At 49.3% G+C, this 26,241-nt stretch overlaps 1 protein-coding gene across 4 annotated transcripts in view; it reads left to right on the plus strand.

Annotated features, from left to right (window-relative positions):
* scarb1 (scavenger receptor class B, member 1) overlaps positions 1–26,241 on the plus strand; it is a 505,970-nt gene that overhangs the window by 344,619 nt on the left and 135,110 nt on the right. For 3 of the 4 annotated variants that reach the window (XM_072509698.1, XM_072509773.1, XM_072510169.1), the window contains 2 exons: positions 10,335–10,495; positions 17,494–17,635. In XM_072509698.1, coding sequence (XP_072365799.1) covers positions 10,335–10,495; positions 17,494–17,635 — 303 coding nt within the window. Of the gene's footprint in view, positions 1–10,334; positions 10,496–13,675; positions 13,907–17,493; positions 17,636–26,241 lie in introns of those variants that run through there. The other variant, XM_072509951.1, reaches the window with a different exon arrangement.

A 26,241-nucleotide genomic window follows, 5' to 3' on the forward strand; every position in this document is an offset into this window, starting at 1 on the left:
GGCGACCAGAATTGCGCTCAATGCTCTAAATGCGGCCGCATCAGAGTTTTGTACAGCTGCATCATGACTTCATGGCTCCGAAACCCAATCCCTCTACCAATAAAAGCTAACACACGGTACGCCTTCTTAACAACCCTCTCAGCCTGGGTGGCAACTTTCAGGGATCTATGGACATGGACACTGAGATCTCTTTGCTCATCCACACTGCCAAGAATCTTACCATTATCCCAGTACTCTGTCTTCCTGTTATTCCTTCCAAAATGAATCACCTCACACTTTTCGGCATTAAACTCCATTTGCCACCTCTCAGCCCAGCGCTGCAGCTTATCTATGTCCCTCTGTAACTTGTAACATCCTTCCGCACTGTCCACAACTCCACCGACTTTAGTGTCATCTGCAAATTTTCTCACCCATCCTTCTACGCCCTCCTCCAGGCCATTTATAAAAATGACAACAGCAGTGGCCCCAAAACAGATTCTTGTGGTACACCATGAGGAACTGGACTCCAGTCTGAACACTTCCTATCAACCACCACCCTTTGTCTTCTTCCAGCTAGCCAATTTCTGATCCAAACTGCTTAATCTCCCTGAAATGAAATGAAATGAAAATCGCTTATTGTGTAGGCTTCAAATGAAGTTACTGTGAAAAGCCCCTAGTCGCCACATTCCGGGAGGCTGTTACGGGAACCGAACCGTGCTGCTGGCCTGCCTCGGTCTGCTTTCAAAGCCAGCGATTTAGCCCTGTGCTAAACAGCCCCTGCAAATCCCATGCCTCCGTATTTTCTGCAGTAGCCTACCGTGGGGAACCTTATCAAATGTTTTACTGAAATCCATATACACCACATCAACTGCTTTACCCTCATCTACCTGTTCAGTCACCTTCTCAAAGAACTCTATAAGGTTTGTGAGGCACGACCTACCCTTCACAAAAGCGTGTTGACTATGTCTAATCAAATTATTCCTTTCCAGATGATTACACACCCTATCTCTTATAAACCTTTCCAAGATTTTGCTCACAACAGAAGTAAGGCTCACTGGTCTATAGTTACCGGCGTTGTCTCTACTCCCCTTCTTGAACAAGTGGACAACATTTGCTATCCTCCAGTCTTCTGGCACTATTCCTGTAGACAAAGATGACTTAAAGATCAAAGCCAAAGGCTCAGCAATCTCCGCCCTAGCTTCCCAGAGAATCCTAGGATAAATCCCATCCAGCCCAGGGGACTTATCTATTTTCACCCTTTCCAGAATTGTTAACACCTCCTCCTTGTGAACCTCAAGCCCTGCTAGTCTAGTAGCCTGAATCTCAGTATTCTCCTCGACAACATTGTCTTTTTCCTGTGTGAATACTGACGTAAAATATTCATTTAGCACCTCTCCTATCTCCTCGGACTCCAAGCACAACTTCCCACGACTGTCCTTGACTGGCCCTACTCTTACCCTAGTCATTCTTTTATTCCTGACATATCTATAGAAAGCTTTAGGGTTATCCTTGATCCTACCTGCCAAAGACTTCTCATGTCCCCTCCTGGCTCTTCTTAGCTCTCTCTTTGGGTCCTTCCTAGCTAACTTGTAACTCTCGAGTGCCCTGACTGAACCTTCATGTCTCATCTTTACATATGCCTCCTTCTTCCTCTTGACAAGTGTTCCGACTGCCTTAGTAAACCACGGTTCCCTTCCTCGACCACTTCCTTCCTGCCTGACAGGTACATACTTATCAAGGACACGCAGTAGCTGTTCCTTGAACAAGCTCCACATTTCCATTGTGCCCATCCCCTGCAGTTTTCCTCTCAATCTGATGCATCCTAAGTCTTGCCTCATCGCATCATAATTGCCTTTCCCCCAGATATAACTCTTGCCCTGCGGTATATACCTATCCCTTTCCATCACTAAAGTAAACGTAATCGAATTGTGGTCACTATCACCAAAATGCTCACCTACCTCCAAATCTAACACCTGTCCTGGTTCATTACCCAGTACCAAATCCAATACGGCCTCGCCTCTCGTTGGCCTATCTACATACTATGTCAGGAAACCCTCCTGCACACATTGGACAAAAACGGACCCATCTAATGTATTCGAACTATAGCATTTCCAGTCAATATTTGGAAAGTTAAAGTCCCCCATAACAATTACCCTGTTGCTTTTGCTCCGATCCAGAATCATCTTTGCAATCCTTTCCTCTACATCTCTGGAACTTTTCGGAGGCCTATAGAAAACCCCTAACAGGGTGACCTCTCCTTCCCTGTTTCTAACCTCAGCCCATACTACCTCAATCAACGAGTCCTCATCAAACGTCCTTTCACCCACCGTAATACTGTCCTTGACTGACAATGCCACCCCTCCCCCTCTTTTACCACCTTCCCTGAGCTTCCTGAAATACCTAAACCCCGGCACCTGCAACAACCATTCCTGTCCCTGCTCTATCCATGTCTCCGAAATGGCCACAACATCGAAGTCCCAGGTACCAACCCATGCCGCAAGTTCACCCACCTTATTCCGGATGCTCCTGGCATTGAAGAAGACACACTTTAAACCACCTTCCTGCCTGCCGGTACACTCCTGCAACTTTAAAACCTTATTCATGAATGAATAAAATAGAATGAAAATCGCTTATTGTCACAAGTAGGCTTCAAATGACGTTACTGTGAAAAGCCCCTAGTCGCCACATTCCGGCGCCTGTTCGGGGAGGCTGTTACGGTAATTGAACCGTGCTGCTGGCCTGCCTTGTCTGCTTTCAAAACCAGCGATTTAGCCCTGTGACCTCACTACTCTCAACCTCCTGTATACTGGAGCTACAAGTCAGGTTTCCAAGCCCCTGCTGAACTAGTTTAAACCCTCCCGAAGAGCATTAGGAAATTTCCCCCTCCGAATATTGGTACCCCTCTGGTCCAGGTGTAGACCATCCCGTTTGTAGAGGTCCCACCGACCCCAGAATGAGCCCCAATTATCCAGAAATCTGAAACCCTCCCTCCTGCACCATCCCTGTAGCCACGTGTTCAACTCCTCTCTCTCCCTATTCCTCGTCTCGCTAGCACGTGGCACGGGTAACAACCCAGAGATAATAACTCTGTTTGTCCTAGATCTAAGTTTCCACACTAGCTCCCTGAATTCCTGCCTTACATCCCTATCCCTTTTCCTACCTATGTCGTTGGTACCTATGTGGACCACGACTTGGGGCTGCTCCCCCTCCCCCTTAAGGATCCCGAAAACATGATCCGAGACATCACGGACCCTGGCACCTGGGAGGCAACACACCAACCGCGAGTCTCTCTCGTTCCCACAGAATCTCCTATCTATCCCCCTAACTATGGAGTCGCCAATGACTAATGCTCTACTCCTCTCCCCCCCCCTTCCCTTCTGAGCAACAGGGACAGACTCTGTGCCAGAGACCTGCACCCCATGGCTTACCCCTGGTAAGTCCCCCCCCCCCCCCAACAGTATCCAAAGCGGTATACTTGTTATTAATGGGGAACGACCACAGGGGATCCCTGTACTGACTGCTGCCTCCCAGCCCCTCTCACCGTCATCCATCTATCTTTATTCTTCGGAGTAACTACATCCCTGAAGCTTCTATCTGTGACCACCTCTGCCTCCTGAATGATCCAAAGTTCATCCAGCTCCAGCTCCAGTCCCCTAACGTGGTTTCTGAGGAGCTGGAGATGGGTGCACTTCCCACAGATGAAATCAGCAGAGACACTGACGGCGTCCCTCACCTCAAACATTCTGCAGGAGGAACATTGCACTGCCTTCCCTGCCATCACCTCTAGATAAAAAAAGAAAAAGAAAGAAAGAGCTTACCTATTATTCACTCCCCTTCTCAGCAAGCACTCACTCAGCAACCTCTGCACCCCGCACGATAACACCTGAGGGAAAATAAAATAAAAACTACTTACCAGTCACCAGCCAATCCCTTACCTGCAGGCTGTGGCATCATGGTTCAACTTCTTTCTACTTTACCTGACCTCGAGCCTTCCTCTTGATCTTTACAGCGGTTGGTTTTTTTTGGTTAGAGGAGGGGGTAGGGAGGGAAACACTGAAGAAGTGGTTCGGGTTTAAGTGTCACTTGACAACAGCTCCTCCACAAACCACCTTCAAGTTAGGGTGACCACAATGGAGGTATGCAAATTTCTCTTGCAACAGCCAATCAGCAGCTCTGCTCTACTGCCCTGTTCTGCATGCTTGTCTTCACTCGAACAGCTAGGGTCTCTAGCTCAGGTACGCCTGTACGCCTTCAAGTTAGGGTGACCACGACGGAGGTATGCAAATTCCCCTTGCAACAGCCAATCAGCAGCTCCGCTCTACTGTCCTCTGCTGGATGCTTGTCTTCACTCGAACAGCTAGGGTCTCTAGCTCAGGTACACCTTCAGGTTTGGGTGACCACAATGGAGGCATGCAAATTTCCCTTGCAACAGCCAATCAGCAGCTCCGCTCTACTGCCCTCTGCTGGATGCTTGTCTTCACTCGAACAGCTAGGGTCTCTAGTTCAGGTACACCTTCAAGTTAGGGTGACCACAATGGAGGTATGCACTTTTCCATTGCAACAGCCAATCAGCAGCTCCGTTCTACTGCCCTCTGCTGGATGCTTGTCTTCACTCGAACAGCTAGGGTCTCTAGCTCAGGTATAACTTCAAGTTAGGGTGACCACAGTGGAGGTATGCAAATTTCCCACGCAACAGCCAATCAGCAGCTCCGCTCTACTGCCCTCTGCTGGATGCTTGTCTTCACTCGAACAGCTAGGGTCTCTAGCTCAGGTACACCTTCAAGTTACGGTGATCACAACGGAGGTATGCAAATTTCCCTTGCAACAGCCAATCAGCCACTCCGCTCTACTGCCCTCTGCTGGATGCTTGTATTGTGCCAGTTGGAAAATCAATATGTTTGGTTGCAAAAGTTTATCACAAGCGCAATCCAATTATTCGATTGAAACACTCGTTCTGTGTTCTGTATCATCAGGTCCCACATGTGCTCATTTGGTAAATAAAAGCAAATTACTGTGGATGCTGGAATCTGAAACCAAAAAGAAAATGCTGGAAAATCTCAGCAGGTCTGGCAGCATCTGTAGGAAGAGAAAAGAGCCGACGTTTTGTCAAAGGGTCACCTGGACTCGAAACGTCAGCTCTTTTCTCTTCCTACAGATGCTGCCAGACCTGCTGAGATTTCCCAGCATTTTCACTCCCATTTGGTAAATGATTCATTGTCGAAACTAACCACAAATCATTGAAAATTATTTAACTTCTACACCCAGAGTCCAGTGACTTCTGATAAAAATGCAGACTTACAAATCCCGGTAACAAATGGTTACTTCCCACACTGAGCAGGAACTGAATTCTCCAATTCTGCCGCTATGTCTGGAGGAAGCGTCTTATACCCAAAAAGTCTGTGCCGCCGCCGCACCAATGCTGCGCCCAGTGGGGGGCTAGGAGCCACGTAAAGCCCCTGGCGTAACCTGCAGATACTGGAGGCGTTGCCTACAGAATGGCCGGGTCCGTGGCCGGGCATGTTCTGGCGGAGACCTGCAGCGGCCGCAACGTACTACATGGTGCCGGCCACGAGCAGGGAGTGCCCCCCTGTAAACCCCCTCGCCACCCCTGGACTGTGTTGTTTAATGGTTAGTGTGATATGTGGAATGTTACATAGTTGATTTTCAAGTATTTGTTACTGTTGACCATTTAATAAACAAAATATTGTCAAGTGCCTCCCCAAAGGAACAGGTGCCATGTCTGGGACGATGATTAGCGAATGGGATGCCCAGCAGCCTTTGATGCCTGAACAATGTCCCTGACCTCCCGGAGCGTCAGCACCATAGAGTCAGCGGCCAACAAGCAAACACTAAAGAGGCGGGCTTCAGCATTGAGGACTGTCTCATGGCCAAAGGGTCTGTCGGAGCGGAGGGAGCTGAACACCGTCTCCCTAATGTTCCCGACAGAGGTCTGGGGTCGTAGGGCTCCCGATCTGGCCAGGGGTGAGTGTGCAGAGCAAGGTTTGCCGGATGGCTCTCTGAGAGAAGGAGGGACAGTCATGGTCAGGATGGGGGAGGCCTGGGGGATTTGAGGGTCCCGGGATGGAAGACGGGATTGCCAGCCTCCATCCCTTGCCAATTCCTTAAAGATAGAATAATGTTTATCGATGTGGACCCCGCAGAGGCTCCCTCGACCCCGCGGAGGGAGCCCTCGACCCCGCGGAGGGAGCCCTCGACCCCGCGGAGGCTCCCTCGACCCCGCGGAGGCTCCCTCGACCCCGCGGAGGCTCCCTCGACCCCGCGGAGGGAGCCCTCGACCCCGCGGAGGGAGCCCTTGACCCCGCGGAGGCTCCCTCGACCCCGCAGAGGCTCCCTCGGCCCCGCGGAGGCTCCCTCGACCCCGCAGAGGCTCCCTCGGCCCCGCGGAGGTGGCCCTCACTGGGGGCGGGCAGACACCGGAAGGCAGCAAGACCAATGCAGACTGGAGGCGACATCAATGTTCACGGAGCCGCCTTGGAGCCTCCAGATCCAGCCACCCTCGAGGCCGAGGAGGGGTCAGACGGGCAGTTCAGAGACGGTCCAAGGTGGACAGGTTGGTCCTTCCCTGAGCTGACAGGCCCCATGTGCCTCCGCAGAAGAGTGCGTCTCAGCAGACAGTGCGGTCCCAATGCCACACCCTCGTGGACATGGCACCCCTGGAGGAGGAGGGGTCATTCCAGAACCCGAGTGGAGACCTGTGCGGAATTTCGCAAACCTCCGCCAGATGTGCATCCGCAAGGGACAGACGCTCTGTATGTCCGGCCTTCCTACCTTTGACCAGGACCAGGCCCAACAAGGTGACCGGGCTGCAGGATTTCTGAGCATCTAATAATAATCTTCATTGTCACAAGTAGGCTTACATTAACGCTGCAATCAAGTTACTGTGAAAAGCCCCTAGTCTCCACATTCCGGCTCCTGTTCGGGTACACAGAGGGAGAATTCAGAATGTCCGATTCATCCAACAGCACGTCTTTTGGGACTGGTGGGAGGAAACCGGAGCACCCGGAGGAAACCCACGCAGACACGGGGAGAACGTGCAGACTCCGCACAGACAGTGACCCAGCGGGGAATCGAACCTGGGACCTCGGCGCTGTGAAGCAACAGTGCTAACCACTGTGCTAACCATCGCCAGTGTCCACCTCTCTCAATTTACACCCATTCAAATAATAATCTGCCTTCCTATTTTTCAATGCCCGCCCTGCTCCTGTTCTGATCTACATTCTCCGGGGTCGCTGCTACAAAGTTACACCCTTTGGGATGTCTGTTTAAAATTGTCATCTTTGCATATTGGAAAAATCCCCCTGTTCTAATGGACTGGTCCAAAAATGTCCCCCTGGAGGTTCTGTGGCAGAATCTGTGATGTTGTTTGATCAACTTGGCAAGCAGCCAATCAGTGTACACAAGATTTTCAGCCAGCTCCTATCAGGGCCTGTGGTTGGTGAAGCCAGTCAGAAACGTTCAGGGAAAGAGCCGGCTCCCCTGGAGAGGACCATCTTTTGTTCAGTTCCGTTACACAGCCAGCGAAGTGAGGACCCAGAACTCTTTCTCTCTCTCTGCGGGATGATTTTAAGAGGCATTCTAGCCAAATCTGTCAAGTCTTTCCTGTTTGAAGGGGCACAGACAGCCAACAGCCTGAGCATGGGGCTGGTTTAGCACAGGGCTAAATCGCTGGCTTTTAAAGCAGACCAAGGCAGGCCAGCAGCACGGTTCAATTCCCGTACCAGCCCCCCCGAACAGGCGCCGGAATGTGGCGACTAGGGGCTTTTCACAGTAACTTCATTGAAGCCTACTCGTGACAATAAGCAATTTTCATTTTCATTTTTCATTTTCACATGCAATTCATTTTCCCAAAGGTCAGTCGAACTGCGTGCATCAGGGGGAGGAGCTGACGAATTAAAGCTTAAAGTGGGAGCATTTGTAATAAAGACGCCAGAGTCTTGTACCGGAATTAGGTCAGTAAATATTGCTAATTCCTGGATCTGAGCTGTATTGTTCTCGGAGGGAGGCGAGAGCTCCATCTGGTGGTAGAAAGGCAGAAGTGCACCAACCTGAGCATCGTGTGTACAGCACCATCTGGTGGCCGCTGACAGTACTGCACTGAACTGATCAGAACATCCCGGATCTAGCTCCATCTGGTGACCGGATGGTGGAAAATAAATAAATAAACAAATAATCGTTATTGTTCCCAGTAGGCGCAACATGAACACTGCAATGAAATTACTGTGAAAATCCCCTAGTTGCCACATTCCGGCGCCTGTTCGGGTACACCATAAGACCATAAGACATAGGAGCAGAATTAGGCCACTCGGCCCATCGAGTCTGCTCCGCCATTCAATCATGGCTGATATTTTCTCATCCCCATTCTCCTGCCTTCTCCCCATCACCCCTGATCCCCTTATTAATCAAGAGCCTATCTATCTCTGTCTTAAAGACACTCAGTGATTTGGCCTCCACAGCCTTCTGCAGCAAAGAGGGGGAATTCAGAATTCTCAGCTGGTACGGGAATTGAATCCGCGCTGCTGGCCTTGTTCTGCATCACAAACCAGCTGTCTGGCCCACTGAGCTAAACCAGCTCCAATCGCAGCAACCTGGAATTCTTTGGTGAAACACCACCTGGTGGTCAAAGGCTGGAATTGCGCCACCTGAACCTCTCGAGTAAATCCATTTCCCAGAGACTGTGACCACAGCAGTGATGATCATCTCAGACCTACCCCTTTAATCCCCATTTTATTTTCATCCCCACCGATCTTTACCTTGTGCCTGTCTTGTGCGTGTCTGGGTGGAGGGTAGGATGGGATCTTGGCATTAGATAGTCTGGTGCACGGTAATCCCGTTATCTCCTTATGTTCATCTTTCCCCTTTTTATGAATACATTTTGTTAACATTTTACTTATAAACCTGGTGTCTGTAACTCATTGGAGCAGTCAAGGGTTAAAGATCTTCGGAAAACACAAATCATTGGTTAATTCACTCCTGTTGGGACTCCAGGGTCTGTGGGGCTGGGATTTACCGTGTACTCGCCCAGGGTGTCGTAGCACTTTGACAAGGTCCCTCATGGCAGACTGGTACAGAAGGTGAAGTCACACGGGATCAGGGGTGAGCTGGTAAGGTGGATATAGAACTGGCATGCTTGCCTTCATTGGCCGGGGCATTGAGTATAAGAATTGGCAAGTCATGTTGCAGCTGTATAGAACCTTAGTTAGGCCACACTTGGAGTATAGTGTTCAATTCTGGTCGCCACACTACCAGAAGGATGTGGAGGCTTTAGAGAGGGTGCAGAAGAGATTTACCAGGATGTTGCCTGGTATGGAGGGCATAAGCTATGAGGAGCGGTTGAATAAACTCGGTTTGTTCTCACTGGAACGAAGGAGGTTGAGGGGCGACCTGATAGAGGTCTACAAAATTATGAGGGGCATAGACAGAGTGGATAGTCAGAGGCTTTTCCCCGGGATAGAGGGGTCAATTACTAGGGGGCATAGGTTTAAGGTGAGAGGGGCAAGGTTTAGAGGAGATGTACGAGGCAAGTTCTTTACGCAGAGGGTAGTGGGTGCCTGGAACTCGCTACCGGAGGAGGTGGTGGAAGTAGGGACGATAGTGACATTTAAGAGGCATCTTGACAAATATATGAATAGGATGGGAATAGAGGGATACGGTCCCAGGAAGTGTAGAAGATTGTAGTTTAGTCGGGCAGCATGGTCGGCACGGGCTTGGAGGGCCGAAGGGCCTGTTCCTGTGCTGTACATTTCTTTGTTCTTTATCCATTTATTTGTTCTTTGTTTGTTATTTTTTACAGTGTTATTATCTGATACAGGCCCTTGATTTCTCTGCCTGTCACTTTTCCCTCTCCCCTCATTTCCCTGCTCCTCTTCCCCCATCACGCTGTCTCTCGATGTGCTTCATTGTCACACTTTCAATTTGTGAAGATTAGAAACTCTGTTTACTTTTCCATGCTCTCTGGAACAAAAGAGAAACTGGATTAAACTGCCTCCTTACCCATCACTTCAGCTTTGAAATGTGGCACCTTGGAACACTTACACACAACACATTAGTTCCCAGCTATTTATAGATAGTGACAGATAATACAACAATATCTCACACTCCTCATGCTCCTCTTCCACCATTTCATCCCCCTTTTCCCACGCATTGCAGGACAAATCTGTGGGGAAATTGAAACAGGTTGAAAAGGGGAGAAAGGAAAGGGGAACATGGGGTTCGCACACTGCCTGTCGGACATGGCCTGTCGCTTTGCCCATGGGGTAAACTGCAGTCTGATTGGCAGGCTGGATGGCTGTTTCCTGATATTAACGTGAATCTGTGCTTTCTGTTTCTGGATGCAGAATGTCCGAATTGACCCCAGCAATGGGTTTGCGTACACTGTTTGGCAGGATGTGCCGATCCCCTTCTACCTGGCTATCTACTTCTTTCACATCGAAAATCCAGATGCAATTCTCAATGGAGAGAAGCCAAGTGTTGCTCAGCGTGGACCCTATGTTTACAGGTACGTGCCGTTAATTAGAACATTATTTTGTTGTTTATTATTTAGTGTTTTATTCAAAAGCTAAATGGTGTGATTGCAGGAATTGTAGACATTTGTGTTCATTTCTCCAGGATTTGGGAAAATGGAAAAAAAAGACAGAATTTATTAATAAATAAAAATAAAAAATGCCATCAATATTCAGCAGGTCAACAGGATCTGTGGAGAGGGAGAGAGCATTAATGGGCCAGACCCTCCATTTGAGAGATTAAGGGCGGATTCTCCGTTTTAAATGTTGGCACTGGGTCTGAATCGCAGGTGTTCCTCCCTCCTGTTGGGGGCGCCAGTATTGGAGCCATTCAGGACATTCCCATGTGAAACTAGTGCGATTCCCACTGACGGTGGCATCAGATACACTGGGGCTGGGATTAGCTGTGCAGAGCCGAACAAGCTGGAACTGTAAACACTCCACTCCCCAGACTGATCAGGAAGCTTCCAGCCAGGAGAAAAACCCCAAGATTCATCGGTGCGGAGCTAGAGATGCTGCTGGGGGCTGCGGAGGAGGGGTACACCGTCATCCCTAAGGTGGGCAGGAGGCTACCACCCGTGGAGATCAGCTGGGCCTGGGTGGAGGAGGCAGAGGTGGTGATTGCCGTAGTCCCCATCATGAGGACTGGCCTGCAATGTAGGAATGACCTTGTTCAGGTGGCCCGGGTGAGTCACCAGCTCTTTGTCCCAGGGATCACGGGGTGTGGAGCGCGGTGTCGCCACACGCAAGGCCCCAGACGACGGCACCAACCTTGATTTCTCTGCCCAATCCCGGTCCACGTTTCCGGGGTTACGAGGCCACGTTTCCGGGGTTACGAGGCCACGTTTCCGGGGTTACGAGGCCACGTTTCCGGGGTCACGAGGCCACGTTTCCGGGGTCACGAGGCCACGTTTCCGGGGTCACGAGGCCACGTTTCCAGGGTCACGAGGCCACGTTTCCGGGGTCACGAGGCCACTTTTCTGGGGTCACGAGGTCCACGTTTCTGGGGTCACGAAGCGGAGAATCCACCCCAATGTTTCAGTTAAAATGATTTTTCTCCAGAACTGAAGAAATATTGAAATGTGAGAGTTTATATGTCAGCAGGCAGGGCTGAGGCAATGGGGCAGGAGAGATTCAAGAACAAAATATTTAGTCACACAATAGCCAGACAGAATGGGAATGGATTTAGTCAAACCACAAATGAGCTGTTAATAGCTGCAGAACAGCCACCCCAACCTCCTGCATGTCAACTCTCCCTGGATGGAGTTTATAAGGACTTTAGTAAGGAGTTTGACAAGGTCTCACATGGCAGACTGGTACAATAACTAAAATCACATGGGATTCGGGGTGGGCTGGCTGGATGGATACAGAACTGACTCGGTTGGAGAAGACAGAGAGTAGCGGTGGAAGGGTGTTTTTCTGATTGGAGATCTGTAACTAGTGGTGTTCCACAGGGATCAGTGCTGGGACCTCTGTTGTTTCTAGTACATATAAATGATCTGGAGGAAAATGTGGGTGGTCTGATTAGTAAGTTTGCGGATGACACTAAGATTGGTGAAGTTGCTGATCGTGCCGAGGATTGTCAGAGGATTCAACAGGATATAGATAGATTGGAGACTTGGGCACAGAAATGGCAGATGGAGTTTAATCCGGACAAATGCGAGGTGATGCATTTTGGAGAATCAAATCTAGGTGTGAATTATACTTTAGAGCCTTAATTAGGCCACACTTGGAGTATAGTGTTCAATTCTGGTCGCCACACTACCAGAAGGATGTGGAGGCTTTAGAGAGGGTGCAGAAGAGATTTACCAGGATGTTGCCTGGTATGGAGGGCATTAGCTATGAGGAGCGGTTGAATAAACTCGGTTTGTTCTCACTGGAACGAAGGAGGTTGAGGGGCGACCTGATAGAGGTCTACAAAATTATGAGGTACATAGACAGAGTGGTTAGTCAGAGGCTTTTCCCCGGGGTAGAGGGGTCAATTACTAGGGGGCATAGGTTTAAGGTGAGAGGGGCAAGGTTTAGAGTAGATGTACGAGGCATGTTTTTTACGCAGAGGGTAGTGGGTACCTGGAACTCGCTACCGGAGGAGGTGGTGGAAGCAGGGACGATAGGGACATTTAAGGGGCATCTTGACAAATACATGAATAGGATGGGAATAGAGGGATACGGACCCAGGAATTTTGTAGAAGATTGTAGTTTAGTCGGGCAGCATGGTCGGCACGGGCTTGGAGGGCCGAAGGGCCTGTTCCTGTGCTGTACATTTCTTTGTTCTTTGTTTTGTTCTTTGTTTGTAAATGGAACATTAACATACAGGGGGATCTGGGCGTGCAGGTCCACAGCTCCCTAAAAGTGACAACACAGGTGGCCAAGGTGGTTAAGAAGGCATCTGGCATGCTCACCTTCATCAGCCGGGGCATCGAGTACAGGAGTTGGGAAATCATGTTGCAGCTGTATAAAACCTTGGTTTGGCTGCATTTGGTGTATTGCGTGTAGTTCTGGTCACCACATTATCAGAAGGACGTGGAAGGTTTGGAGAGAGTGCAAAGAAGGTTCACCAGGATGTTGCCTGGTCTCGAGGGTGTTGGCTGTGAGGAGAGGTTGAATAAACTCGGATCGTTTTCACTAGAAAGACGGAGGCTGAGGGGAGACCTGATCGAGGTTTACACAATTATGCGTCAACATTTTGATTTGATTTATTATTGTCACATGTATTAGTATACAGTGAAAAATATTGGGCAGGATTCTCTGACCCCCCGCTGGGGGGTCTAGCGCTGGCCTAGCCCCCGGAAGTGCGGAGAATTCCGCTACTTCCGGTCGATCTGACGCCGGAGTGGGTCGCGCCGTTTTTTTACACCGGCATCAGGCCAACGCGCAGATTCGGGAGGAACCCACCTATTGTTCCTTGCATGCTAGAAAAACAACGCATACCGTACATAGGATGGAAGGAGAGACTGCAGAATGTAATGTTATAGTCGTTGTCATGTGAGAGTACCTTTAAGAAATGGATGTTGAAGCAATGTACCTTTAAGAAATGGATGTTGAAGCAATGTACCTTTAAGGAAATGAGATGATCATATTACTGAAGTGATGTCAGAGGGTGGGGGGAGCTGAGCTCACTTCTGCTTTTGGTTTCAGTTTGAAAAAGCAGCTTGTGTGTGTCTGTGTGTTTCCAGAGAGCTGCAGGAAGAAAAGCAAGGTGCTGGAGCTGAAGTCAACCAAGCTGATATATCTTTGCCATCAAACAGAAAATATATATTCTGTGACCTGTGTTACTGTTTTGAAGGTTTGAAGACTTTTGGATGTTTGAAGGAACATTTTGAGGGATTATTCAGTGTTGTATTATTTTTGGGGTTATCTTTGAAGTAAGGGGTGTTAAGGGATCCAATGTTTATTTAAGAGGTTAAATTGAGTTCATGGAATAAACATTGTTTTGTGTTAAAAACCACGTGTCCATAATTGTAATATCACACATGGAGAACAAGCCGTGTGGTTCAAAAGCAACAATCCATTAAAGGGGGAGGTTGGTTGAACTCCATGATACATTTTGGGGTTCTGAAAACACCTCGTCCATAACATCATAGCTAGGATGGATTTGGACAGGGATTTGTTTATCGTCACGTGTACCGAGGGACAGCGAAAAGTATTTTCTGCGAGCAGCTCAACGGATCATTAAGTACATGGGAAGAAAAGGGAATAAAAGAAAATACATAATAGGGCAACACAAGGTACACAATGTAACTACATAAGCACCGGCATCGGGTGAAGCATACAGGGTGTAGTGTTAATGAGGTCAGTCTATAAGAGGGTCATTTAGGAGTCTGGTGACAGTGGAGAAGAAGCTGTTTTTGAGTCTGTTCGTGTGTGTTCTCAGACTTCTGTATCTCCTGCCCGATGGAAGAAGTTGGAAGAGTGAGTAAGCCGGGTGGGAGGGGTCTTTGATTACGCTGCCCGCTTTCCCCAGGCAGCGGGAGGTGTAGATGGAATCAATGGATGGGAGGCAGGTTCGTGTGATGGACTGGGCGGTGTTTACGACTCTCTGAAGTTTCTTGCGGTCCTGGGCCGAGCAGTTGCCATACCAGGCTGTGATGCAGCCCGATAGGATGCTTTCTATGGTGCATCTGTAAAAGTTGGTAATGGTTAATGTGGACATGCTGAATTTCCTTAGTTTTAGGGTGCAGAGAAAACATCAACTTAATATGAGGTATAGAATCATAGAACAAAGAACAAAGAAATGTACAGCACAGGAACAGGCCCTTCGGCCCTCCAAGCCCGTGCCGACCATGCTGTCCGACTAAACTACAATCTTCTACACTTCCTGGGTCCGTATCCCTCTATTCTCATCCTATTCATGTATTTGTCAAGATGCCCCTTAAATGTCACTATCGTCCCTGCTTCCACCACCTCCTCCGGCAGCGAGTTCCAGGCACCCACTACCCTCTGCGTAAAAAACTTGCCTCGTAAGAGTCATAGAATCATAAAATTTACAGTGCAGAAGGAGGCCATTCAGCCCATCGAGTCTGCACCGGCTCTTGGAAAGAGCACCCTACCCAAGCCCACACCTCCACCCTATCCCCATAACCCAGTAACCCCACCCAACACTAAGGGCAATTTTGGACACTGAGGGCAATTTATCATGGCCAATCCATCTAACCTGCACATCTTTGGACTGTGGGAGGAAACCGGAGCACCCGGAGGAAACCCACGCAGACACGGGGAGGATGTGCAGACTCCGCACAGACAGTGACTCAAGCCGGCAGTCGGGAAGAATCTTTTCTTGAGTCGGTTGGTACGTGACCTCAAACTTTGGTATCTTTTTCCTGATGGAAGAAGGTGGAAGAGAGTATGTCCGGGGTGCGTGGGGTTCTTAAATATGCTGGCTGCCTTTCTGAGACAGCAGGAATTGTAGACAGAGTCGATGGATGGGAGGCTGGTTTGCGTGAGGGACTGGGCTACATTCACAACCTTTTGTAGTTTCCTGCGGTCTTGGGCAGAGCAGGATCCATACCAAGCTGTGACACAACCAGAAAGAATGCTTTCTATGTGTATCTGTAGAAGTTGGTGATAGTCGTAGCTGACATGCCAAATTTCCTCAGTCTTCTGAGAAAGTAGAGTCGTTGGTGGGCTTTCTTAACTATAGTGTCGGCATGGGGGGACCAGGACAGGTTGTTGGTGATCTGCACACCTAAAAACTTGAAGCTCTCGACCCTTTCTACTTTGTTCCCATTGATGTAGACAGGGGCATGTTCTCCTCTACGCTTCCTGAAGTCGATGACAATCTCCTTGGTTTTGTTGACATTGAGGGAGAGATTATTGTTGTCGCACCAGTTCACCAGATTCTCGATCTCATTCTCTGTCTCATCATTGTTTGAAATCCGACCCACTACGGTGGTGTCATCAGCAAATTTGAAAATCGAGTTGGAGGAGAATTTGGCCACAGTCATAGGTGTATAAGGAGTATAGTAGGGGGCTGAGGACACAGCCTTGTGGGACACCGGTGTTGAGGGGGATCGTGGCGGAGGTGTTGTTGTCTAACTTTACTGATTGTGGTCTGTGGGTGAGAAAGTTCAGGATCCAGTCGCAGGGGGAGGAGCCGAGGTCAAGGCTACGGAGTTTGGAGATGACGGGTGGGATTCTTCGACCCCCGCCAGGTCAGAGAATCGCCGGGGGGCGGCGTGAATCCCACCCCGCCGCCGGCTGCCAAATTCTCCGGCCCCAGGGCTTTGGCGGGGGTGGGAATCGCGCTGTGCCGGTCGCTGGCAGCGGCTCCCCCCGGCGATTCTCCGGCCCGCGGTGGGCTGAGCAGCCTGCTGTTTTCAGCCAGTCCCGCCGGCATAAATTACAACAGGTCCTTCCCGGCGGGGCCTGCGAGCGGCTTGCGGAGTCCTCGGGGGGGAGCGGGGGGATCTGGCCCCAGGGGGGGCCCCCACGATGGCCGACGCGGAGAAGACACCACCCTGCGCATGCACTGGGATCATGCCAGATCGGCCCGTGGCCCAGAACACGTTGGCGCTCCCGCGCATGCGCCAACTCGCGCCAGCCAGCGGATGGCCTTCGGTGTGGCACCAAACACCCCGGCGCTGGCCTTGCCCCCAAAGGTGCGGAGGATCCCACACCTTTGGGGCGGCCCGAAGCCGGAGTGGTTCATGCCACTCCTCGGCGCTGGTACGGCCCGCCCCGCGGTGAGCGAGGGAGGAATCAGAGTGTATACCAAGTGGGCCATTCATTAAATGTGCAGCGAGCAGGCGGTAAGTAGGAAGGAGGGCTGGTTTAGCTCAGTGGGTTAGACAGCTGGAGCGAAATTCTCCATCCCACCCCGCCACATTTCTGCCTCGACCCGCCGGCGGGAGTCTCCGTTACGCCGGCCGGTCAATGGGGTTTCCCAGTGTGGGGCAGCCCCACGCCGTCGGGAAACCCCCGGGCGCCGGCAAAACGGAGACTCCCTCCGGCGGAGAATGACACCCCTGGTTTGTAATGCAGAATAAGGCCAGCAGCGCGCGTTCAATTCCCGTACCAGCCTCTCCGAACAGGTGCCGGAATGTGGTGACTAGGGGCTTTTCACAGTAACTTCATACTTGTGACAATAAAAAATCATTATTATTATTGCTCTGATTTTTAAAAATGTATTATAATCTGAAAGTTATTTCATTTACCAAGATTGCAGTTTTAGTAATGTGAGGGATTTCAACTTTCATGGTGCAATGGTTTCTTGTTTCTTTCTGAGGAAAATCCTTCAGATTCGAACTCAAAGTCCAACTTCGAAATTCTATGGGAAAATCTGATTTTCATTAAATTGTTTCACTAAAGTCGCACTTTTCAGGAACAAACTGTTTTAAGTGAGGATCTACGGAACATGATGAACAATATAACAGAATGTTATAGGCAGAAGGGAAAAATAATCCTTTTGTGGTTGTGAAACCTCCAATTAAATAATGCATTAAACTTGAAAATAAAACTAAATATTGTAATGACTGCCACGTTTCTCATTTCACAGAGAATATCGACCAAAAGGCAACGTAACCTTTCATGAGAATTACACCGTTTCATATCGTTCATATCGCCAGTTTCATTTTGTCCCTGAACGATCAATTGGCAATGAGAGTGATGAGCTAGTCTTGCCCAACATGCTCGCTCTGGTAGGTATGGCTGTCAGCAGCTTGACCACATCACTGCTGATTAATGGGGCTGCAGTTTACAATCACAATAACTTTACATCTGATTGGGATAGCTCTCAGCATCTTTGAGAATGATAACATATTTGTGACGTGAAAATGGTTCTGCTATTGGGGGGGGTGCAGAGGGCTCTGACCCGGGGTGAGAGACTTCAGTTAACGTGGAGAGACTGGATTTAATAAAGGCGTTCAAAATCATGACCAATTTTTGGATAGAGTGAATTCAGTTGGCAGGAGGGGGCAATGAACGAAGGTCACCAATTTAAAATAATTGGTATAATATACCGAAGGGAGATGACAAGTTTTTTATTCAGTGATTTTTTTGTGCGATTGTGAATACACAGCAGGGGATAACTTTCAACAGGGAATTAAATTAACACTTGAAGGGGAGAAAGAGTGAGATTCATTGACAGCTGATCCTCACTGGCACATAGGAGGTAATGTCAATCCCGCTCCACATGGATTTTAGTTTCCTTTGCCAGAGCCGGACACCGCGAGTGAGATCTAAACTCCTCACCGAGGCACTGTGCAGCCGGTAAATCCTGAGGAAGGGATTCACCCGCTCACCACGCTTCATGAGATCTAACGGGATCTCGCAAAATAGAACATAGAATATAGAACGATACAGCGCAGTACAGGCCCTTCGGCCCTCGATGTTAGAACAAAGAACAAAGAACAAAGAAATGTACAGCACAGGAACAGGCCCTTCGGCCCTCCAAGCCCGTGCCGACCATGCTGCCCGACTAAACTACAATCTTCTACACTTCCTGGGTCCATATCCCTCTATTCCCATCCTATTCATGTATTTGTCAAGATGCCCCTTAAATGTTGCACCGAAACAAAAGCCATCTAACCTACACTATGCCATTATCATCCATATGCTTATCCAATAAACGTTTAAATGCCCTCAATGTTGGCGAGTTCACTACTGTAGCAGGTAGGGCATTCCACGGCCTCACTACTCTTTGCGTAAAGAACCTACCTCTGACCTCTGTCCTATATCTATTACCCCTCAGTTTAAAGCTATGTCCCCTTGTGCCAGCCATTTCCATCCGCGGGAGAAGGCTCTCACTGTCCACCCTATCCAACCCCCTGATCATTTTGTATGCTTCTATTAAGTCTCCTTTTAACCTTCTTCTCTCCAACGAAAACAACCTCAAGTCCATCAGCCTTTCCTCATAAGATTTTCCCTCCATACCAGGCAACATCCTGGTAAATCTCCTCTGCACCCGCTCCAAAGCCTCCACGTCCTTCCTATAATGCGGTGACCAGAACTGTACGCAATACTCCAAATGCGGCCGTACCAGAGTTCTGTACAGCTGCAACATGACCTCCTGACTCCGGAACTCAATCCCTCTACCAATAAAGGCCAACACTCTATAGGCCTTCTTCACAACCCTATCAACCTGGGTGGCAACTTTCAGGGATCTATGTACATGGACACCTAGATCCCTCTGCTCATCCACACTTCCAAGAACTTTACCATTAGCCAAATATTCCGCATTCCTGTTATTCCTTCCAAAGTGAATCACCTCACACTTCTCTACATTAAACTCCATTTGCCACCTCTCAGCCCAGCTCTGCAGCTTATCTATATCCCTCTGTAACCTGCTACTTCCTTCCACACTATCGACAACACCACCGACTTTAGTATCGTCTGCAAATTTACTCACCCACCCTTCTGCGCCTTCCTCTAGGTCATTGATAAAAATGACAAACAGCAACGGTCCCAAAAAATGTTGCGATCTGGATCCAGATCTGGCTGATCTACATATTACTGCATAACTTTGAAATGCACTCGCTGGAGTTACCCGAGGGCGGAGTCGACCCCCGCGCTGCGGAGCCCTGAGTATGCGCCGGTTAGTTCTGGTCTCCACAAACCAGGTGTACCAAAACTTGGGAGGGTCTCCTGAGGACTGGGGACCCCTGGATGGCTGGCCACTGGACAGGGTGGTACCCTCAACCCCAGATGCCATGCTGGCACTGCCCCTGGCACTGACACCCTGGCAGTGCCACCTGGGAACCCTGACAGTGCCACCAGGTACCAGCCTGGCACTGCCAAGGTGCACAGGTGCCATTTTGCCTGAGTTTCAGACCTGGGGGTGCCCTGTCCTTATTAGGTAGGATGTGGGGGGCTCAATGACCCCCTTATAGACACGTTGGGGGGTTCCAAGAGCTACATGAGGGGGGTCTCGCCATTTTTAAATGGCGCCTCAATCTCTTCCTGCGCTGGTGAGTGGAACCCCTCTGTGCAGGAACTGAGACTAAGTGCAGCCTGGGCGGGCATTCCCCCTGAGGCCCGGTAATAAAACAGAGTCCCATTAGAGAGCGGCATCTTTCTCCGCACTGCGACCACCAGGAATCACCCAGCTAAACACATTCGAGACTGGATCCTGTTTCATTTCCGTTAGATCTCGCTCCGTGTGTTCACCTCGCTCCCACTCTCGGCAGTTGTTTCCCTCAATTTCTTCAATTCCGCACCTGGGGAATTGTCTCTGAAGAATTAGGTGTAAACTATATGCAGAGGCCCAATTTCAGGCAGCAACATGTAAATCTGACAACTGACAGGAGTGAGAACAGCCAATGTGATGTTCTGGGTGAAGAACTCGAAAATGCAACTTTTTTTCAACGCCTATTGTAAGGAACCTCTTTTAAATCCTTGTTTGCCTTTTTAATTCCTGCCTGGCTGTGAACTGCAGACTTTGGTTCCGAACTGAGGTCCACTTGGAGGCAGAATGTTGGAGGCACATCAAAGGATCAATGGAATGGGGGGAGGATTCTTGCCCAAAGAAGTGGGCATGGAGACGAAGGCGGCGAAAGAAGAGTTCAACATCATGTCCAGCCCGGAATTCATTGAGGTGGGGACGTGGGGGCACAAAGCTGAGTCCTTTGCTGAGAACAGCACGCTCAGCCTCAGAGAGGGGAAGGTCGGAGGGTATAGTGAACACGCGGCAAGGGCTGGGGTTGGGAGAAATGGGGTATGAGGGATTGGGAGTGGTGGAGGGCCTGGGATGGGCAGTGGTGTTGATGAGTTGTTGAAGCTTGCGTTCCTCAACAGCTACAAGCAACAGGAAAGGTTTCTTGTTAAGGCGTCGAATGGTGCGAAGGATGAAATGAAACTGGGACAGGGACAGCTTTGAGAGAGAGTAAGACGGTGCTGCAGGAGAGAGATGTCGAGTGTCTTCATGTGGCGGCGCATGGCACTGAGTGTGGCTTTCAGGATGCGGCGAGAGCAGCAGTTGGAAGAATGTTGTATATCCTGGAGGTACTTGTAATCCTGGAGGTTACATGCAGGGTGGAATACCCCGTAGGGTCAGTCGGAGACGAAGACAGTCGCTGAGGAAGGAAACATGGATGTGGAAGCGAATCTTGGTAAATACCTTGTGCAACACTGAGAGAGAAATGGAAAGCAGTGAAGGTGGATAGTGGGGGAGGGACTTACAGAAATCCTGTCGGAGAGAAGAGCAGTACTTCTTCAGGGCAGGCATTCCTGGAAGAGAGGTGGCAGTGAGTTAAACACTGGATAAAAGCAAATTACTGCAGATGCTGGAATCTGAAACGAAAGACAAAATGCTGGAAAATCTCAGCTTTGACAAAGAGTCATCGGACTCGAAACGTTCGCTCTTTTCTCTCCCTGCAGATGCTGCCAGAGCTGCTGAGATTTTCCAGCATTTTATCTTTAATCAAACTATATTTTTCTAAATAATCATAAATCCTATCTCTCAGAATCCTTTCCATTATTTTGCTCACCACAGACGTAAGACTGATGGGTCTGTAATTCCCAGGGATTTCCCTATTCCCTTTCTTGAATAGGGGAGCAACATTTGCTCCCTCCAATCATCCGGTACAACTCCAGTGGAGAGTGAGGACGCAAAGATCATCGCCAACGGCGCAGCAATCTCCTCCCTCAATTCCCGTAGTAACCGTTGGTATATCCCGTCTCGCCCAGGGGACTTATCTATCCTGATGTTTTTCAAAATTTCCAGCACATCCTCCTTCTTAATATGAACCTGTTTGAGTCTATTAACCTGGTTCACACTGTTCTCATGGGCAACAAGGTCCCTCTCTCTAGTGGATACTGAAGCAAAATATTCATTTAGGGCCTCCCCCATCTCCTCAGACTCTAGGCACAGAGTCTAGATCGGCCTAGTCTCTAGTCACTATCCCTGATCGGCCCTACTCTCACTCTGATCATCCTCTTATTTCTCACATAAGTGTAGAACGCCCTGGGGTTTTCCCTAATCCTTCCCGCCAGGGCTTTTTCATGCCCCCTTCTAGCTCTCCTCAGTCCATTTTTGAGTTCCTTCCTGGCTACCTTGTAACCCTCTAGAGCCGAGTCAGATCCTTGCTTCCTCAACCTTACGCAAGCTTCCTTCGTCCACTTGACTAGAAGCTCAACTTCTCTTGTCAAGCAAAGAACAAAGAAATGTACAGCACAGGAACAGGCCCTTCGGCCCTCCCAACCCGTGCCGACCATGCTGCCCGACTAAACTACAATCTTCTACACTTCCTGGGTCCGTATCCCTCTATTCCCATCCTATTCATGTATTTTTCAAGATGCCCCTTAAATGTCCCTATCGTCCCTGCTTCCACTACCTCCTCCGGTAGCGAGTTCCAGGCACCCACTACCCTCTGTGTAAAAAACTTGCCTCGTACATCTACTCTAAACCTTGCCCCTCTCACCTTAAACCTATGCCCCCTAGTAATTGACCCCTCTACCCTGGGGAAAAGCCTCTGACTATCCACTCTGTCTATGTCCCTCATAATTTTGTAGACCTCTATCAGGTCTCCCCTCAACCTCCTTCGTTCCAGTGAGAACAAACCAAGTTTATTCAACCGCTCCTCATAGCTAATGCCCTCCATACCAGGCAACATTCTGGTAAATCTCTTCTGCACCCTCTCTAAAGCCTCCACATCCTTCTGGTAGTGTGGCGACCAGAATTGAACACTATACTCCAAGTGTGGCCTAACTAAGGTTCTATACAGCTGCAACATGACTTGCCAATTCTTATACTCAATGCCCCGGCCAATGAAGGCAAGCATGCCGTATGCCTTCTTGACTACCTTCTCCACCTGTGTTGCCCCTTTCAATGACCTGTGGACCTGTACTCCTAGATCTCTTTGACTTTCAATACTCTTGAGGGTTCTACCATTCACTGTATATTCCCTACCTGCATTAGACCTTCCAAAATGCATTACCTCACATTTGTCCGGATTAAACTCCATCTGCCATCTCTCCGCCCAAGTCTCCAGACAATCTAAATCCTGCTGTATCCTCCGACAGTCCTCATCGCTATCCGCAATTCCACCAACCTTTGTGTCGTCTGCAAACTTACTAATCAGACCAGTTACATTTTCCTCCAAATCATTTATATATACGACAAAGAGCAACGGTCCCAGCACTGATCCCTGTGGAACACCACTGGTCACAGCCCTCCAATTAGAAAAGCATCCCTCCATTGCTACTCTCTGCCTTCTATGGCCTAGCCAGTTCTGTATCCACCTTGCCAGCTCACCCCTGATCCCGTGTGACTTCACCTTTTGTACTAGTCTACCATGAGGGACCTTGTCAAAGGCCTTACTGAAGTCCATATAGACAACATCTACTGCCCTACCTGCATCAATCATCTTAGTGACTTCCTCGAAAAACTCTATCAAGTTAGTGAGACACGACCTCCCCTTCACAAAACCGTGCTGCCTCTCACTAATACGTCCATTTGCTTCCAAATGGGAGTAGATCCTTGTGGTAGTATGTATTAGGGGTCATGTGGGACTGGAAGCCCTAATGTCATTGGCTGACAGATCCTGGGTCCTGGTTGGCCGTTGACCTCTAGCTCCGCCCTGAAGGCGGAGTATAAGAAGCCGGAGTCCTACCCCGCAGGCCATTCTACTATCGAGCTGCGGGGGAACAGACACGCTTAATAAAGCCTCATCGACTTCACTCTATTCGTCTCACGGAGTCTTTGTGCGCTACAATTTATTAAGCGTGTCTGTTCCCCCGCAGCTCGATAGTAGAATGGCCTGCGGGGGAGGACTCCGGCTTCTTATACTCCGCCTTCAGGGCGGAGCTAGAGGTCAACGGCCAACCAGGACCCGGGATCTGTCAGCCAATGACATTAGGGCTTCCAGTCCCACATGACCCCTAATACATACTACCACAATCCTGTCTCGAAGAATTCTCTCCAGTAATTTCCCTACCACTGAAGTAAGGCTCACCGGCCTGTAGTTCCCGGGATTATCCTTGCTACCCTTCTTAAACAGAGGAACAACATTGGCTATTCTCCAGTCCTCCGGGACATCCCCTGAAGACAGCGAGGATCCAAAGATTTCTGTCAAGGCCTCAGCAATTTCCTCTCCAGCCTCCTTCAGTATTCTGGGGTAGATCCCATCAGGCCCTGGGGACTTATCTACCTTAATATTTTTTAAGACACCCAACACCTCGTCTTTTTGGATCACAATGTGACCCAGGCTATCTACACCCCCTGCTCCAGACTCAACATCTACCAATTCCTTCTCTTTGGTGAATACTGATGCAAAGTATTCATTTAGTACCTCGCCCATTTCCTCTGGCTCCACACATAGATTCCCTTGCCTATCCTTCAGTGGGCCAACCCTTTCCCTGGCTACCCTCTTGCTTTTTATGTACGTGTAAAAAGCCTTGGGATTTTCCTTAACCCTATTTGCCAATGACTTTTCGTGACTCCTTCTAGCCCTCCTGACTCCTTGCTTAAGTTCCTTCCTACTTTCCTTATATTCCACGCAGGCGTCGTCCGTTCCCAGCCTTTTAGCCCTGACAAATGCCTCCTTTTTCTTTTTGACGAGGCCTACAATATCACTCGTCATCCAAGGTTCCCGAAAATTGCCGTATTTATCTTTCTTCCTCACAGGAACATGCCGGTCCTGTATTCCTTTCAACTGCCACTTGAAAGCCTCCCACATGTCAGATGTTGATTTGCCCTCAAACATCTATGTTCTTCAGTTCCCGCCTAATATTGTTATAATTAGCCTTCCCCCAATTTAGCACATTCATCCTCGGACCACTCTTATCCTTGTCCACCAGTACTTTAAAACTTACTGAATTGTGGTCACTGTTACCAAAATGCTCCCCTACTGAAACATCTACCACCTGGCCGGGCTTATTCCCCAATACCAGGTCCAGTACCGCCCCTTCCCTAGTTGGACTGTCTACATATTGTTTTAAGAAGCCCTCCTGGATGCTCCTTACAAACTCCGCCCCGCCTAAGCCCCTGGCACTAAGTGAGTCCCAGTCAATATTGGGGAAGTTGAAGTCTCCCATCACCACAACCCTGTTGTTTTTACTCTTTTCCAAAATCTGTCTACCTATCTGCTCCTGTATCTCCCGCTGGCTGTTGGGAGACCTGTAGTATATCCCCAACATTGTGACTGCACCCTTCTTATTCCTGATCTCTACCCATGTAGCCTCACTGCCCTCTGAGGTGTCCTCTCGCAGTACAGCTGTGATATTCTCCCGAACAAGTAGCGCAACTCCCCCTCCCCTTTTACATCTCCCTCTATCCCGCCTGAAACATCTAAATCCTGGAATTTTAGCTGCCAATCCTGCCCTTCCCTCAACCAGGTCTCTGTAATGGCAACAACATCATAGTTCCAAGTACTAATCCAAGCTCTAAGTTCATCTGCCTTACCCGTAATGCTCCTTGCATTAAAACATATGCACTTCAGGCCACCAGACCCGCTGTGTTCAGCAACTTCTCCCTGTCTGCTCTGCCTCAGAGCCCCACTGTCCCTATTCCCTAGTTCTCCCTCAATGCTCTCACCTTCTGACCTATTGCTCCCGTGCCCACCCCCCTGCCATACTAGTTTAAACCCTCCCGTGTGACACTAGCAAACCTCGCTGCCAGGATATTTATGCCTCTCCGGTTTAGATGCACCCGTCCTTCTTATACAGGTCACACCTGTCCCGGAAGAGCTTCCAGTGGTCCTTGTCATCCAAGGCTCCTTCACCTTACCATTCCTTCCTTGTCTCAGTGGGACAAAACTATCCAGCACTCGCAGCAAGTGCTCCTTAAACAACCCCCACATTACTGTTGTGCATTTCCCCAAGAACAATTGTTCCCACTTTATGCTCCTCAGCTCCTGTCTAATAGCAGTATAATTTCCCCTCCCCCCAATTAAATACCTTCCCATACTGTCTGTTCCTATCCCTCTCCATGACTATGGTAAAGGTCAAGGAGTTGTGGTCACTGTCACCAAAATGCTCTCCCACCGAGACATCTGACACCTGGCCTGGTTCGTTGCCGAGCACCAAGTCCAAAAGGCCTCCCCCCGAGTCGGCCTATCTACATATCGAGTCAGGAATCCTTCCTGTACACACCTGACAAAATCTGCTCCATCCAAACCATTTGCACTAAGGAGGTTCCAGTCAACATTAAGGAAGTTGAAGTCACCCATGACAACAACTCTGTTACTTCTGCACTTTTCCAAGATCTGATGCCCAATCTGTTCCTCTATCTCTCTGCTGCTATTGGGGGGTCTATAGAAAACTCCCAATAAAGTGACTGCTCCGTTCTTGTTTCTGACTTCCACCCAGA

The sequence above is a fragment of the Scyliorhinus torazame genome, chromosome 1, assembly GCF_047496885.1.
Source record: "Scyliorhinus torazame isolate Kashiwa2021f chromosome 1, sScyTor2.1, whole genome shotgun sequence".
NCBI lineage: Eukaryota > Metazoa > Chordata > Chondrichthyes > Carcharhiniformes > Scyliorhinidae > Scyliorhinus > Scyliorhinus torazame.